This window comes from Cryptomeria japonica, chromosome 4 (genome assembly GCF_030272615.1).
Source record: "Cryptomeria japonica chromosome 4, Sugi_1.0, whole genome shotgun sequence".
Taxonomy (NCBI): Eukaryota; Viridiplantae; Streptophyta; class Pinopsida; order Cupressales; family Cupressaceae; genus Cryptomeria; species Cryptomeria japonica.
The window spans coordinates 650,943,273-650,957,863 of NC_081408.1; the positions used below are offsets into that span (position 1 = coordinate 650,943,273).

Genomic DNA, 14,591 nt, shown 5'->3' on the forward strand with positions numbered 1-14,591 from the left:
GAAACTCCAATTCGATTTTAATTATATTGACATCAAATGAATTTTTATGTGCTTAAGTTAGATAAGTTGGTAGGAAATTAAGTTAATTAACAAAACCTGAATACCAAATAGAACCTAACTATTGTTAGCAGATGTAGAATTAGATATTCTCATTTCTAACCCTCCCCCATGAAATTAGAAAAATATGACAGATGACATCAGAGAAGACATTTATGCCAAAAGCATACCATTGACAACATTGCAGATGACATATAACATGAATTGTATACTTTGCAAACAATTCCTCTTAGAAAAATTTTATAGCATAATTGTGCAGCTCTTATGTTAGCCAATTTGTTTGAACAGCTATTGTCACTACCAACTGTTTGTTAGTATTTTAATTTGTCATTTGCAATACAAAACAAAATGGAACAGTGTGTGAGGAAAGACCTATCTTCAAATTATGAGGGAAAGCTCACCATGATTTAAACACTAAACTAAACTGACTCTAGACACCAAACCATAGACAAACATACTCACCTATTTTATTGCCTTGGATACAAACACCAGACTAATAGCAGCCATGCCTTGCTAAGAAAATTTTCAGGTATCACAAATGAAAGCAACTAAATCTAAACACATCAACAGTGAACACCTTCCTACTGGCTGAAAACAGGGATCAGCATTTCAGTGCACACAATAAGATTGAAAGGAAAGAAAAACAAATAGAAGACACTTAAAACTGGGTAGAGAGATAATCTCAGCATAAAACTAGACAGTAAAATCTACTTTCAATTCAATTAACAGAATTACAAACACAGATTCAACAATAACTTCAACATCATAAAATGGTTTTCATGAAAAATGGAAACTACCTTCAAATAGTATCATATTGAACTTTGACAGAGCATCTAAAGACAATGCAAGTATAATAGGGTCAAGCTTTGTTATTAGGAACATTGAAGGTCATATGATGGTGGGAGGATCTAAATATATTGGCAGAAAAATGAAAAATGAGGCAGAATGGAAGGTTATGGAAGGCTCTCCTAGCAAGGTTGCAAGCGGAATATACAATTGGCTATAGAAAACTGAGAATGAAGGTGAGTCTAAAATAGTAGTGCTAGCAGTAAAGAGAAAATTTAGTCCTAATTAGAAGCTAAGAATTATTTGGAGAAAGTATCACGCTGCATATCTAAATTTGCTTGTGTGTCTATATCCCATTGTTATGGAGAACAAAATACAATGGAAAATTTCAGAGTGAATCAAGGTATAATTCAAGTTGATTTTGCTACTATTGATAGTAATGATGTGAATGAGTGGGAAAATCCTGATAATATTCTCCTTCTTTCTTGATCAACCCCCTTGAGGCCTTGTTTGTTAGCATAAGCAAGGTAATAATGAATTCTATTGGAAGTAGTACTTATTTATTTTGTGGAAGGGAAATGTCATATCCTACTCATATATAGAGATTCATTTATTGTGTTTCATTAACTCTTGTGGATTGACTATTACCAATGGCAGGTGTGACACTTGTTGTACGTCTAGAGATAGCAATATGCTATGATTCCAAATGATTATGGATGCCCATTCCTCTTAAGTTGTATTTTGTTATAGGTCTGCCAAGTGAGATTCCATCGATGGTTTCCAAAGGATGTGCCAAAGATCCATTCCACCATGGAGGGTCTTTGACCATCAATGAAAGATCTTTAATTGCTTGTCTCCTAGCACCCTCAAGGTGGTCAAGGAAATTTTCGAGCCAGATGGACTATGTAACAATGGCAGTCTTTGCTCATGTGGATCTATTTTTGAGGATTTTCAGAAAATGGCAGCAAAGCTCAAAGGGGTAGTAAAGAATGTTGAAATTATGGCCAGCCTCAAAGAGTTCCTTCTGAATCGAAGCAAGGAAGAAGAAATGTTTGAGGAGATGAAGTTGGTTTCATCTTTGCAAGTCAAAAGAAGGAACAAAAGTGCCAAGATGAGGGTATTGATTTGCAGCTTCTAAAAGCTTGAAGTATTGGTTCTAATGGAACATGTTCACTCTTTGGATGTGTGTAGTAAGAATTTAAATCTTGTTAGGAAGAATTTGGTAACATTCAAACATAACGAGGTTTTCGAGATTGTTCCCATCATAAAGGAAGATAAGATTATTTGTGTTGTCTAGTGTATAGGACTTCTCAATGGGATAAAATTTCATGGCTTGGATATGTTGCTAGTCCGAGCGTGCTACTTGTGGAACCTATCAACATATCTCGCAATAGGGTGTATACTTGTGCAATTGACCACTAGAAATCTCCTCCACAGTTCGAGCTTAGTATGTTGGCTCCACAGTTCGAGCTTAGTATTTTGGGTAGTGATGAAAACTCTCTAATCCTATGTGCTCATTTGGCTTTAAAATTTGGTACTTGTTTCTTGTGTGCTATAGTAACAAAGCTTCTTTGGTAGTTGTCGTTTTTGTTCCTATTCCTCTAGCTGCTATGCTTGTGCATTGTCTTTTATGTAGTTGTCTATCTCAAGTTTAGATGGGAAAGGACACTAAATAGAACCTCAAAATTATATCTAGAAAAAGCTTCATCAGCATAAGCATACTATCCATTAACATTCGAACTTTATGTGCTCAGGGAACCTATCTAGGTTACAAGATGCCCTATTTTAAGGATTTAAAATAATTATTATTTATCCCTAAAATCATGTTTTAAAGTATAAAAGCTTAAGGTCGCATAGACGAAGGAAAGAAATAAACTTTAAAGAAAAAATATTTTAAACAACCAATAAAATAAAACTGCCTAAAATAGTCCCTCAACTCTTTGCCTAGAAATAATGAAAAGAATACTAGTTGCTAGATATAGCTATTGCCAAAAATAACAATTTCACATGCAAACAACCTCTCATTCTTATGCATTTCCTCTCTTTGAAACCTGATGAATCCATCTAATAAATCCTAGAACCTTGTTCATCTTTTGACAACCTCACCAAATCAACCTAATGACTTGAATTTAACTCTACCATGGAAAGTAAACCAAATTCCAAGACGTTGAAGCTTAAACCTGTTAGCAATGATTAATCCTTCAAATTGGTTGGCATTCCATTGTAAGTGTTATTCCATATTAGGGACCGGTATAAAAAACCCTAATCGCACAATTCTTGTATAAGCCACCATTTCCCTCTATGATCACGCAATTTTATTTTTTTTACTTTTCGCCTTCAAACTAACCTAGTGCAATGTTCCCATTTTCGGTCATTCCGACATCTTTCAAAGCTCCATCTTTCTTGGACAATGCAAACCTATTGTGTTCAAGGGATAAATATGAGTCCATTAATTCTCTACTCGCTACTTTTTTTGTTGGCGGTTGAGTCTTCTACTCCCTCAGTAACTTAACTGAATAATCCCAACGTTCGCTTTTAGCCAGTTGCCTGCCAACCAAAACTAATAAACTAATCCGAGCATCCCTCCTTTTTCTTTGATTAGCTGGATAGGTCGAGTAGTTGGTCAGGGTTGAACTCGGCTATAACTCCCTGGGAAACTAAACATTTCTACCGAGCGGGGGTGGAAGGCAATACCTGGATGGAAGCTCGTCCTCACCATCCATTTGATTTTTTGTTGGATACCTCCTAACCAATGGAGTCCTAACTGATGGAGAGAAACCGGAAGCTCATCGCCCTACTACTCTAAGGGGAACAAGGATGGAAGCTCGAGTATCCCTTTTTAACAACCTCGATAAAGGGTAACCCCGAGGGAGCATTCCAAACAATCCATATTCTTTTCCAACCGGGGCCTCCATCCTTTGGAGAACAATCCTTCTTTTTGCATGTCGAGTAACCAGTTGAACTCCTTTGTTTTCGTTACCATCGACTAGCATTGAACACCCGATGGGTTAAAGTGAGAGTATTTCGAGAAGTAGGATGGGAGGAGATAGGCCTCACCCCCGATTGTTTATCTCAACTAGAATCGCGAGAACGGATAGTTTCGACATTTTAGGTGGATTCCAAACTTTTTGGAGGAATATTCTATTTTTGAAAAGTATCAATTTTAATTTAGTTGGATCTCCAATGAGCTTTAGAGTATGTTGGGGTAACCAGAATTCACTTTTGGGCTATTCTATTATTTTCTGCAACTTTGGGTGGATGTGCAGGAAAATAATTAATATTTAAGTTGTCAAAAAGTGAATTTAAGGACAAGTTATATCAATTGTTTATAAAAGTGATTTTTTTAAGTGACTTTAAGGCTAAAAAGAAAATAATAAAATAAAGTCACTTTTATGGAGCTAAAGGATAATTACTAAAAAGGGAATTTTAAATTATAATTTCTTTAAAGTTCCAAAAGTGCTTATAAAAGGGCAATTGGAGGCTTGAAAGAAAACAATAAATTATGATTATCCGATTTAGAAGTGGAGAATATATATTCATTTGCTATATTCCTAAGTACCATCCACAAGAAGTGTTGATTACAAGATGCCATCTATGGGTGTTTGCTAAGGAAATACATTATACATTGTTGGGCATGATATTATTACAAGCATAGACAAGGAGTTCTATTTGTATACACATTGCTAGTCTCTTTACATCTTGGAGGTCAGTCATTGCTTATCGAGTGGAAATGGGCACTATGAGCCCCTATGCTGGGCACCATTTCCAAGAGGAGGGCGTGAGGATATCAAGAGTCACAACAGTCTTATATGGGACATGAGGCCTTGTGGGGCCTATTGGGACATTGGCACAACCTCTTGTATGCAGAAAACTGATTTGGAAGGCTGTGGGTCATACATGTACCTGTGGGAGCGGTGCTCATTTGTTGGTTGTATCAACATCAAATAAAAATTAAGTATAAGTGACATTTACATATGGACATTTACTTCCTTATATTTTGAGTTATATTTCATGTATATATTTTAAGTTATATTTCATGTATATGGTTTTCGAACTCTAGGTGTTGCGATGCAAATTCTAGTTGTGGAGGATCTTATGATTTCTCAGACTTAATCAAATTTCAATAATTAGCAGGCTCTTATCTGCCATTTCCCGTGCTGTTCACACTGCTACATCATCTTGGCACCTACTGCAAGTGTATTTGGCCTCTCTAGAGGTTAGAAGATCAAGCATTCTACATCTTTGTAATTCTGATTATTTTGGGACAGCAAGTTGCATTACTCTTGTAGTCATTTCAAGCTATATAGAAAGCTTGCAAACTGTTTGACAAAATATCTTTGTGAAACCTTTGAACATGGAAATGGTTTAATGATAAATATATGATTTAGAATTTTACTTGCAGCTATTATGACTGTTAGTATTCATTTATTCTTCATATGCAAAATGTTTGATGAAATTCTAATAAGCTAAAAATCAGAAACAATTGCAAGTTTGGAACAACATTTCCTAGTAGGATTTGTACATCTAGGGTGCAATTTCATGTCTTTGACCAACATTTGAATCTAAATCACATTATTCACTATGTATGGTGTCCTTAAATTGCTAACCAAGCGATTTGCATGCATTTGTTGGCAAAAAACCCCGTGTCACATGATTTTGTTGTTGCTACCGTGACAAATTACCAAACTGCACAATTTGCAAGGTTTCATTGTCATTTATGATTTTGAGATGTTTGTCAACATCAATCTGCCAATCACGCAATTGCAAACACTTTGCCATTATGAATTCCTGCCTTCGTGCAATTCTAATAAGTTTGACAACGTTAGATCTATTTAATGCAACTACAAGGTTTAATTTTGTTGGCATGCAAATCTCTATAACATGATTTCAGACACTTCGGCAATGTGAAACTGCTAATTGCACAATTACTAGTTCTTCATCAAAGACCAATCCTCAATTGCATAATCTTGTTGTGTTTTAACACTTTGATCAATATACATGATACTTCCAAGGTGAATCTTCTTTTCAATGGCTTCTCCATCACTCAAAAATAGCTAAAACATTCATTGTTGCTTCCTGCTTCTGCATACAGTGTTACCAATGGGCAGAAACCACTATGGTGACAAGCAATCTTGCTTGCAGACTAGTTAAATAAGAAACAAGAACGTAATAATATTTTCAGCTAATCCACCTAATAATCTGACAGAAGAATTCAGTGAAACACAAGAAAATGAGGTCTAAATGATGAATCTTTCAGAGATTTAACAGTGTCATTAAAAATTTATCTGGCAAGTTAAAACCCCTTTTCTAGCAGTTGTTATGTTGCAAGAAAAAAAAATCCAATAAGAGCTTTAGAAGAAGAAAATTTGCATAGAATTTGTATTTTAGCTCGTACAGGAAACAAATTCCACTGTTGTAAAGAGTCGAGACTACCATATGCATGAGGATGGAGATCAGCTGTATCTTGCATTATGAATATATCATGTTTAGTTATACAAACAAAAAAATATATAAAAACAAACCCCCAAGCGGCAATCCTAGAACTATTACAACACAAAATATGGTTATAGAGTCTAGGAACCAGACATGGTAGACTCCTGACTATGATTGCGCTGGTTCTTATATCCCTTAAATTGAAGTACTCATATAGTTTTCCTGCCATAGACAAAAGATCAGCATGGCTTCAGGGGAACAAATTTGGAGTTGACTAGAGCTAAGTTAGGTGTAGAAGTGTAACTTTATCGAGCTTCATTATTTTACTCAACTTTTTGAAACTCTTTGCCAACTCACAGGCAGTGAATAGACCCTGTGATTAGACATTTGCTAAGTACTAAACAATTATTTAGTTGAACCTTAATGTTCACAGATGACTCCTACAGATTTGCCATGTACTAAACGATTAGATATGCACAAAATGTACAAATTTGAATACGGAATTAAGAAAACAGCTGATAATTAATAATGTAATGTCACTTGTCCAATCAGAAGTGCTAAAGGTAAATCAAAATGGTCAAAACAATTTTCACTTTTTGCATTCTCAAGGGGTCTTGGGACAGCTTAAGGCCTTTGAGGCCACAGGGACCTTCATTAATGGCACACGTCATTTTCATTAATTTTAACACTTTTATCCAAGTTCCAAATTCCTCAAAAAATACATTTAGGGTTTTGAGGATTTGTTTTAAAAGTTTTTTGTTTCTTTTTAAGTCTGTTATTTTATAAATTCCCACTTTTCACCTGGATCCTCCCCAGGTTTTCTCAGAGAGCAATAATTTTAAAACTTTTAACTAAGTTCCAAATTCCTCAAAAAATACACTTTTAGGGTTTTGAAGTTTTGTTTTAAATGTTTTTTGTTTCTTTTTAAGTCTGTTATTTTTTACATTCCCACTTTTCACTTGGATCCTCCCCAGGTTTGCTCAGGGAGCAACCCAAGTATACCTCAAACATACCCAGATTGAATGGTCAGGCCTGGGGCTGGACCCTGTCTTGACCCAAGCCAGACCTGAACCAAAATCAGATATCAGCCTGGGCCAGTCCTGGTTTGTCAAGGTTTCCTGGAAAACAAGATAATACAACATAGAAAGAAATATAGGACACACCTTGATTACGGTAAGGCGTAAGAATATCATCTGTGATTTCTAGTGTCTTCTGAGCAAATAGACCTTCAGTGCCACCTGCCATCAACAACATTTGTTAAGACCAAAGAACGAATATATCCTTGCAAATATTTTGATATGGAGAACAGTAAATCAGTCAATCATAACACATATTTGGTGATCATTATACCAAGTACATAAATGTACTAAACCCATTACTGTTAACCAGATAGGATATTATTTTAAAAGAAATACATTAACATTTAACTTGCACAACAGTTATTGATAACACTAGATCTACGAATTAGCCTGTATTAATTATTTCACACAGGAAACACAACGCTTATCAAATGTAATCATTCACAGGAAAAAACAGCTTAGCAAAAACATCATTAATATGTATCATTTCATGTGTAATTTTATCTGGCCTAGCTTTACAACCTCATATCCACATCACACACCGGGCCTCTTACAAATTACTAAAAACATGTATTAAGTTTCAAATCTCAAATTTGTTGTCTATGCCAATACCTATACCGATCTCCACACAAGGACCATCGAGAACATTACAAATTCTCTTGGGAATTATAATCTGAATATTGTAATGTGCACCTCAATTGTCTTTTTTTATATTTATGCCCATAATGATTAAAGGGATATGGCCAGTTTATGGAATTGATAGCCTCTAATAAGATAAGTGCCTTGGCTGACCAAAGGTGGATTTAACATGGTTGAAGATAAGGAGAATCCACTGGGGAGTAATCTTATACTTTGCCCTAAATTCACAAATCTAAAATGAAATAAGGGCAAACATAGTTAGGGATGTAATCTTCATTTAAGAATAAGATGAGATAAGCCTATTTTTCGAAAACTGTAATGAGATTGGACAACAATGTAGACATAACTCATGAAATACATCCAATTCTAGGGTTAGGAACCAATATCAATAATTACATGGACACTCAACCATGATGAGGGTTGGGTTGGAAGACATATGAGGTACCCCGAGTATCCTCTACCCTAGGCCCAACAGCAAGACCTTATCCTCTATGGCCTCATGTGGTCCTTAACCGATGGCCCTTAACCATCATCATGAGGTGACGTACCTAGTGAGGACTTTACACCATTCCCCTCCATCACATCAACCTCTCATCTCTTATGATTGATTCACTTCCACAATTGATCCATGTGGAGATAGTAGGGAAGCTACAATAGGGTGCCTTTGACCCTCAACCCTAGGCCCAAGGTTAGGACCTTATCCCCCTTGGCCTCATGTGGTCCTTAACCGATGGTCCTCAACCATCATCATGAGGTGGCCTCGTGGTCCTTAACCAATGGTCCTTGACCATCTTTACGAGGCGTTGTGCCTAGTGAGGAATCTCTCACCATTCCCCCTATTATGTCCCTTCCTTCTATCACAATTCCAAACAATGATAAAACGTACAAATTATGATAGTAATTGGTATTTGCTAAGCCCATTCATCAAATTGATATTCACAGTGTCTCTTATAATATTATTTTGTGCTGTATTATTCACATTATCTTATGTTCCTTACATTTTATTATATTATATTTCTGTATTGTGTTGCATTGATAATATGTTAACTCTATTAGCAATATTATATCAGATTTGGTTAACTGTATGAGCCTCAGAATTTATTAACAAAATTGTATTATTTTGTTATCTTAATATTATATTACACTAAACATATTACTATGTTTATTGTATTAATTATATTAACAATATTAAATTGTATTAATATTATTAATTATATTAGATTGCATTAATATTATTAATTATATTAGCAGTGCTGACTGTATTAAGAGTAAAACAGCACCATGCGATGCTGTAGATAACCACATCCGTGATATTAACTCTCCTCAGTCCTTCCCATTTTCTTTTTCTAACTTTCCCGTGTCTTAGCAGTGATTACCGCTGCCTCTTCAATAGGCCTTTAGGCTGAATAGTTGCATCTCTTGCTAGTAAATGGACACATCATTATCCTTTCTTAATCGTACACTTCCATTTTTCATAACATTTGTTACTTTATACAAATTGTGTTTGTTTATTATTGAATATGTAATATTAATAAGAATATTGATGAATATGTAATATTAATAAGAATATTGATGTATATGTAATATTAATAAGAATATTAATAAATATTTAATATTAATATGTGATGTGTAACATTTAATGAATATGTATAATAATCTGTTTATTATTAACATTTTATGAATCTAACTATTGGGTTAAAGGTGGGGACATGACATTCTTTTTGACATCAAGGAGAATGTATAGTTCCTTTGTTGCAAGATGAAAAGGATACTTAAAATCACTGATATTCTTTAGAGAAGCAGGGCAACAAAGAGATCTGGTATATTTTATGTAATAATAGAAATGGTAAAGGCAGGCTTTACTCCAAAGTAGATAGGTCCTTTGTGATTGAGAACCGTATGCTTATTTTCTCCAGTGGATCAAGGAACTGTAATGAGTATGTAGCCTATCCTATATCTGATCACCAACCTACTGGGATGACTTTTCTGTTGGCCTCTTGTCCTCCTCAGTCTTTGGTTCTTTCAAGGTAAGTTTCTTGTCTTCCTCGGCCTTTGGTTAGTTTTCAAAGGATGGGGATTCTAAGGTTAAGGTAAAGACTATGTGGAAGCTTACAAAAGACATTGTTGAGTTGAAATCTAGTAATATGGTCTTGCCAATGTTGTATCAAGGCTGCTCAGAAGTTCATGAGAAGTTATGGAAGAATCAAAGCAAGAGCTAGAAACAGAATGACTAAGGTCCAGAAAAAACTAATTAGGAATGAAGAATGTCTTCTAAAGTCTCAGGAGGATTGCATGTTGCAGGAACAAAGTGTTAGATTGAAACATCCTGTTAAAATCCAACATAATTATGTTGCCCAAGAAGCTAGCAATAGATCTAGGCTTACTTGCATTAGGAAAGAGGACAAGAGACAAGAGAACATGATACTTCTTTATAATTTCAAAGGAAAACTATTCAAGAGAGAAAGTTCAAGCAATTGACGCTTGAGGTGTTATATCTTCTAGTTATAAGCAAATAAGGAATGTTAATTTTCCTTCTACAAGTGACATCGTTCCCTCTAATGGTTCCAATGAGAGCATAGAGAGAAGAGGAAGTTTATGCTCTCATTGTTTTCCAAAAAAAAAAATCAAGCGCAAGAAGACTCCTCATTAAAAAGGAGTGTAAACTTGGATAAGATTAATTATTTAATTGAATGTCTACAGGATGAAAGTCTCCTTGGTATGATCCGTTATCTCCTGAATATTACAAGGCAAATAAAGATAGGATATAAATAGAGCTCTTGGGGTGTGTTCTGAGGTCACTGTTGCTAGAATATTGGTCCCAAATATTAATAAAGAGGTTATTAAGTTGATCCCCAAAAAAGGATAAGGGAATCAGAAGAAAAACTGGAGGCCTAATACTGCACTGAATGTGTCCTATGGTATCTTTGCTAAAAATTAAAATCTTGTCTAGCAGTCTGAATAAGCCTTCCTAAGACTGTCTTGTATACTCATATAATGTTTGTGAAGATAGTAAAATACATCCTTGACAACTTGATTACTAGCTACAAGGGTATGCATTAAGCTAAGCAAACAGCACAAAAGTTTGCATAGCTTTGATTCTTTGAGAAAGCTTGTGATAGAGTGAAACAAAGCTTCATTAAGCGAATCCCAAGTGATGTCGGTTTGGGGCACAAATTCATTAGGATGGTATCCACTCCATTTAGAAATTAATGGGGGACTTACTAATGCCTCCCCTAAACAAAGATCTATTATGCAAGGGTGCCCATTGGCTCCCGTATTTGTCATTTTTGTTAGAGTAATCCTTTTCTAATTGAAAAGCTCTGTCTTTGGTCATCCTGTAAATGGCACTATATTCCTCAATTATCACAATTTGATTAAAGTTCAGTTTGCAGATGATACTTCTTTTTCCTTAATTGGAGAAATGTTGTACTCAAGAAATCAACAAAAGAATCTCAATTTACTGTCATACTTCTAGGTCTAATATTTTTAATAGTCTTTCATGTTTTGTTGAGAAGAGAATACTCCCGAGAGAGTAGCTGATTTAGAATGGGAATGGTTAGGCCCCAGTAGATCATAAGATATCTGAGAATTCATTTTGCCTTGAAGCCCTTCTTTAAGGATATATGGCACTAGGTATTTGAGAAGTCAACAAAAAAGATAACCAGGAGGTGAGGCCAATTATTGTCCATGCCTGGTAGAATAAAACTTTGTTAAAAAGCTTTATCTTCACAAGGTATCTATTATGCATCTTTCTAGTTATTCAATAGCTCCAATGCCAATCAATTGCATAAAGTGGTAAGGGATTTTGTGTGGTCTGATGGAAAAGGCATGCTATCACTTGGGATGTGAAGTGTAAGAATGATGGTGGACTAGACTTGAAAAACTTTTAAGGCGACAAAATACTACCTCCACTATTAAATGGACTATGAGTACCTTCAATGGAAATAAACCTTACAAAGAAATGACTAGACATAATGTTTCGATTAGTCTCTAAAGGTAAGCCTGGGTGGAAAGAGCTTAGTCCAGTTGATTTAGTGTTTGGTCACTTCAATGCACGATCTCCTGGATCAAGCATATTTTGTATCATTGGAGAGCCAACGAATCTGTGGAACATCTTGTGGTTGAAGAATTTCTCTTTCATTGACTAAATACCAGATGTCAGTTTTTTGGTCTATTTGGTGTAATCTATATTACAAAAAGAAGCATTTGGCTTGCGTTACGGATTACTCTACTCAATTTTGTTTAGTAAAAGTTGTAAAACAATTAAAAAATACATGCCAATGGCAAAATGAATTTCCTGGGCAGAGATTATGACCGACTTCAGCATCCCTCACACTCATAAAGGGCCTATTCAGAACATATTGCTTGCCACCTAGTACTAGAATTGGGCTGATAAACATGAGGCAATGTTAGATGGATAAAAGGGCTTCTTTAGCTTCAAATAAATTATCAACCAACTGTATCAGAAGCTCTATTTCTAACATAAAATCAATGTTAAGATCAATAAGAAATTTATGATGATAAATTTGCTTTTCTTTGGGCTTCATGTATAGAACCTAAAAAGTCTTCTCTTAGGTGACTTCTGTTCCAAACTTTTATAAAGATGTCAGATCTGTCCTTACTAAATGTGCTACTGATGTTAATGTTTGCTCTTTAAGTGGCTAAAAGGAAATTGTTTAACATGCTTTCTTTAATTGTATTTGTCCTAAAGAGGTATGAAAGAAGCTTGTAAGATTTGTTCCTCGTATGCTCATAAAGATAATTGACGCTATGATAGTTTATTTGGTATTGTATGCTCGTGATGACCTAAATACTTTCCTGTTAATGAGAAAGTTTTGGTTGCTTACTTCTACAAAGAACTTATTTTGTTAGAAAAATTTTAACAATGATGTGTTTAGAAGAGACATAATTATGACTACTGACTTATTGGTTAAGAGTCTTAAGAAACAGTGTGGATTGTTTCATTGCAGGTTCACTTGCATCTTAAAATTTATGAGTTTGAGCTGATATTGAGAATTTGAGTTCAACCCCTGTTATCTTGTGGCAACAAGAAACTTTCCAAGAGTGGAACTTATTCCTCATTCAACTGTAAGCATTTCTCCGATTCGTAAAAAAGAATTTGATTCAAATCTTAGGGACACTACTAGCAAGATGGTTATAGAAGAGAATGTTTGTGGGCATCACAGGGAAGGACAAGATTTTGTTCATCTTCATTTGCAGGGACATATTGCCACTGGCTGGAGTATTGTTCAGCATGAAGACCCTTCAGTTGGGCAGGTGATTTACTTTGTTTTGAAGAAAGGGATATTTCCAGTGATCTCTGAAAAGATGAGAAAATATATAATTCCACTGAAATCATGTATAACATATCAAAGGTTCAATAAATTCTGGTTATGGAGAAATTACAAATACAGAGATTATGGAAAAGACCAAATTGATTCAAGTCAACACATATATTGGATTTATCAGGTTATTTATGAAGATTTGGAGGTTCCTCTTAGTAAGTATAAGTGTGGGAGACAGCATTGATGAAGTTATTGGGATTTGCTACTGTCACATAGATAAGAAACAACAGGTCCTACAAGCTGCCATCTAAATTCATAACTCCTAAGGAAATAATGAAACCAAAGGAAATTTTGAGTGTACTGTATTCTCTGATTTCTAACAGGTGGACTATCCTCTGGAGGGTTTGGGTTATCGGGATGGATTCTAGATTTTTTTTTTTAAATGCTTGAGAATAAGGTGCAGAAAATGACTGAAACAGTCAAAACAGTTGGAGACAGGATTGATGAACATCAGCATAGAGACCAGTTTCATGAAGGAACAATGTAAAGGGCCTGATGTTATTTCACATCAACCCAATCCTAGCAATGTAGGTGGTACAAAAGGAGCTATTGCTGATAAAGTTGAAGTTTATTAATGCTGAGTGAGGGTTGTTTGAAGTCCATAATCTAAGTTGTTGGTGCTTGTTTTATTAGCTGTTACAAAATGGGATGCTTTAATAATTACTATGTTTTAAGATGTGTATTGTTATATTCCTGTGTTGCCCATTTATACTTGAACTTGTTATTTTGTTATTTTCTTGGTTGTTGTCATGACTATATCACTAATTTGTAAACTTTTGGCATCAATATTATTTAAACATATATATCAAAATAATAATTTTGAAATATTGTTGTACAATTTCAAAGCCATCACCCAATTACTAAGTAGCCAAAATCGCAATCAGAATCAGAATCAGGTGTGTGTGTAAGGTATGCCAGTATAATATAGTATAACTTTAGATATTATATTATTTTTAATTTTATTATATAATTATTAATATAGTTTAATAAACAATATATAATAGTTTTAATTTTAAAAGTATTTTAAATAATTTTTTATTAAATTGTTTTAAAATATATATTAAATATATAATAAATACAAATGAACTGTTATCCTTATTTTAGTAGTTGTTTATTCCATTTCTCATAGCTTTCAATAGATATAAAATAAATACAGCTGAAGCAATCATTCCAAGAGGCACCGGTCATTAATCATGACCGGTTTTGGGAGGGAGGCAAGTGAAATCGTAAGGGAGAACTCTTAGACTTCCGC

The 14,591-nt window shown here is 34.7% G+C and overlaps 1 protein-coding gene across 1 annotated transcript in view; it reads right to left on the reverse strand.

Annotated features, from left to right (window-relative positions):
• LOC131047755 (pyrophosphate--fructose 6-phosphate 1-phosphotransferase subunit alpha) overlaps nt 1-14,591 on the reverse strand; it is a 76,614-nt gene that overhangs the window by 28,905 nt on the left and 33,118 nt on the right. The window contains exon 4 of the mRNA XM_057981546.2: nt 7,440-7,514. Within this exon, the coding sequence (XP_057837529.2) occupies nt 7,440-7,514 (75 nt within the window). The remainder of the gene's footprint in view (nt 1-7,439; nt 7,515-14,591) is intronic.